This window comes from Sphaeroforma arctica, assembly GCF_001186125.1.
Source record: "Sphaeroforma arctica JP610 unplaced genomic scaffold supercont1.5305, whole genome shotgun sequence".
NCBI classification, from domain to species: domain Eukaryota; class Ichthyosporea; order Ichthyophonida; genus Sphaeroforma; species Sphaeroforma arctica.
This window is the reverse complement of record NW_014035253.1, coordinates 1-2,021: the sequence shown is the minus strand read 5'-3', so window position 1 is coordinate 2,021 and position 2,021 is coordinate 1. Positions and strand designations below refer to the sequence as shown.

Sequence of the window (2,021 nt, the reverse complement as noted above, 5' to 3'; positions counted from 1 at the left end):
TATATATTAACACACACACACACACATATATATACATATATCAAAATATAACTACACCAGATTGATAGGNGGTTTTGGGATCACCAGGTGTGCATCGAGAACGACGGGTGAGGACTGACGGTGTGCAGTCTACGATTTTGCATAAATCAGATGTCTTCGTTCGTGAACGCAATGATGATTAGCACGTATCTTATAATCGAGAAAGCAGGACTTAGAGTTATACTAGACGACGGAACTGTTGCAAGTGTCTCGTTGGTGTCCGCCTGTGAGTTCCTTTGGCGAGCGTTTTGGGTTTGTGTGCCACTGAACAACGATTAGGGTTAGGGTTGAGGGTTTTATCTCAGCACTTGTCTGTACTACCCTGCATGACCAACTTTCACAGTACTGGCAAGCGCACACAACTGCGTACAACACGCCTTTACATATTGCCACCGCAAACAAACACCACACAAACAGCTTATAAACATGCGTCTCAAACGCCTCACAAACATACGTCCAATACACACTATAATTATACATCCAATTCATATCATAAAATAAACATCTGAAACACCTCACAAACATTTAAACCACATCACAAACATACGTCTAAAACACGTTATAAACATACTCACAAACATCCGTCTGAAATACCTCTCAAATATACGTCCTAAACCCCTCACAAACATACGTCCAAAACACCTTAAACGTACGACCAATACACCTCACAAACCCTCATCCCCAAATCACCTCAAAAAGATTTTCCTGCAAACCCCTCAAACAAAAGAAGTATATATTAGGGAGTCGACAGGAACGCGTCAGACAGTGTACTATTGAACAATTGGCACCCACAAACACCTAGAGTTAAACGGACTCGTGCAAACACAAACACCCCATGCACACAACCCCGCAACACGCACCAAACACACAGACAAATAGGCCAGAAAGGGGACGAGACAGCGATTGAGTGCATATCAAATAGGGCCCGTTGGTACTGGTACATGAACACACACACACACCACTCACACACACACCACTCACACACACGGTACATGAACACACACACACACCACTCACACACACACCATACACACACGGTACATGAACACACACCACTCACACACACACCACACACACACGGTACATGAACATACACCACTCACACACACACCACTCACACACACACCACACACACACGGTACATGAACTCACACACACATCACTCACACACACACCACTCACACACACACCACACACACACACACGGTACATGAACACACACACACACACCACTCACAGCCTGCACCCGCACACGTGCATGCTTATGCTTATGCTTCACACACACAGCGACAAAGAAGGTCAGAAAGCCGACGGGAAAACCACAGACACATCCACCGACCCAACCAATGGCCACAGAAAGAAGCCCACGGCACAAGACTCGGCACCCACACGCAGCAAACACAAACGCACACACAGCTCACACAAGGAAACGGGAGACGCCAAGCAGGCGGGTGGGGGTAGTACAGACGCTCTGAGGATGTTGTCTCTGGGCGCTAACATGAGTGGGGGTCACGGTATGGTGGGAGAGGGGCTTTTGTGGGCGGCATGTTCATAGACACGCATGCGTGTGCGTGTGTGTGTATGTGGGTGGGACATGGATAGGAGTATGCGTGTGTGTGTATGTATTTATGTGTTTGGAGGACGGGTGTGCGTATGGGTGTAGGGATGTGTTTGTGGTATGTGTTTGTGTATATATGTGAGTAGGCATGTGTTCGGGAGTTGGGACACGTGTATCTTACTATATACACTCGTGACATTGCTAGTGACAGAGAGCATCGGAATGAGGGCAGGCAGTGGGACGTACAGCATTCTTATACACTATTCAGCCCGCAATCCCCGCTAGATATGTATTTTGGTATATCCGATATTCACTCATGTAGTGTATCAGTAACAATGACAGACAAGAAATTGACATAGTGCTAACCAATTTGACATCATCCAATATATATATATATATATATATATATATATATATATATATA

The 2,021-nt window shown here is 45.6% G+C and overlaps 1 protein-coding gene across 1 annotated transcript; it reads left to right on the top strand.

The window, feature by feature from the left end:
* Nucleotides 1-1,326: 1,326 nt before the first annotated feature.
* SARC_14920 (hypothetical protein) lies at nucleotides 1,327-1,594 on the top strand (the record flags this gene model as incomplete). Its single annotated transcript, XM_014290949.1, has 1 exon — nucleotides 1,327-1,594. A coding segment is annotated over one exon (268 nt), but the record flags the coding sequence as incomplete, so codon positions are not given.
* Between the last annotated feature and the right edge of the window lie 427 nt (nucleotides 1,595-2,021).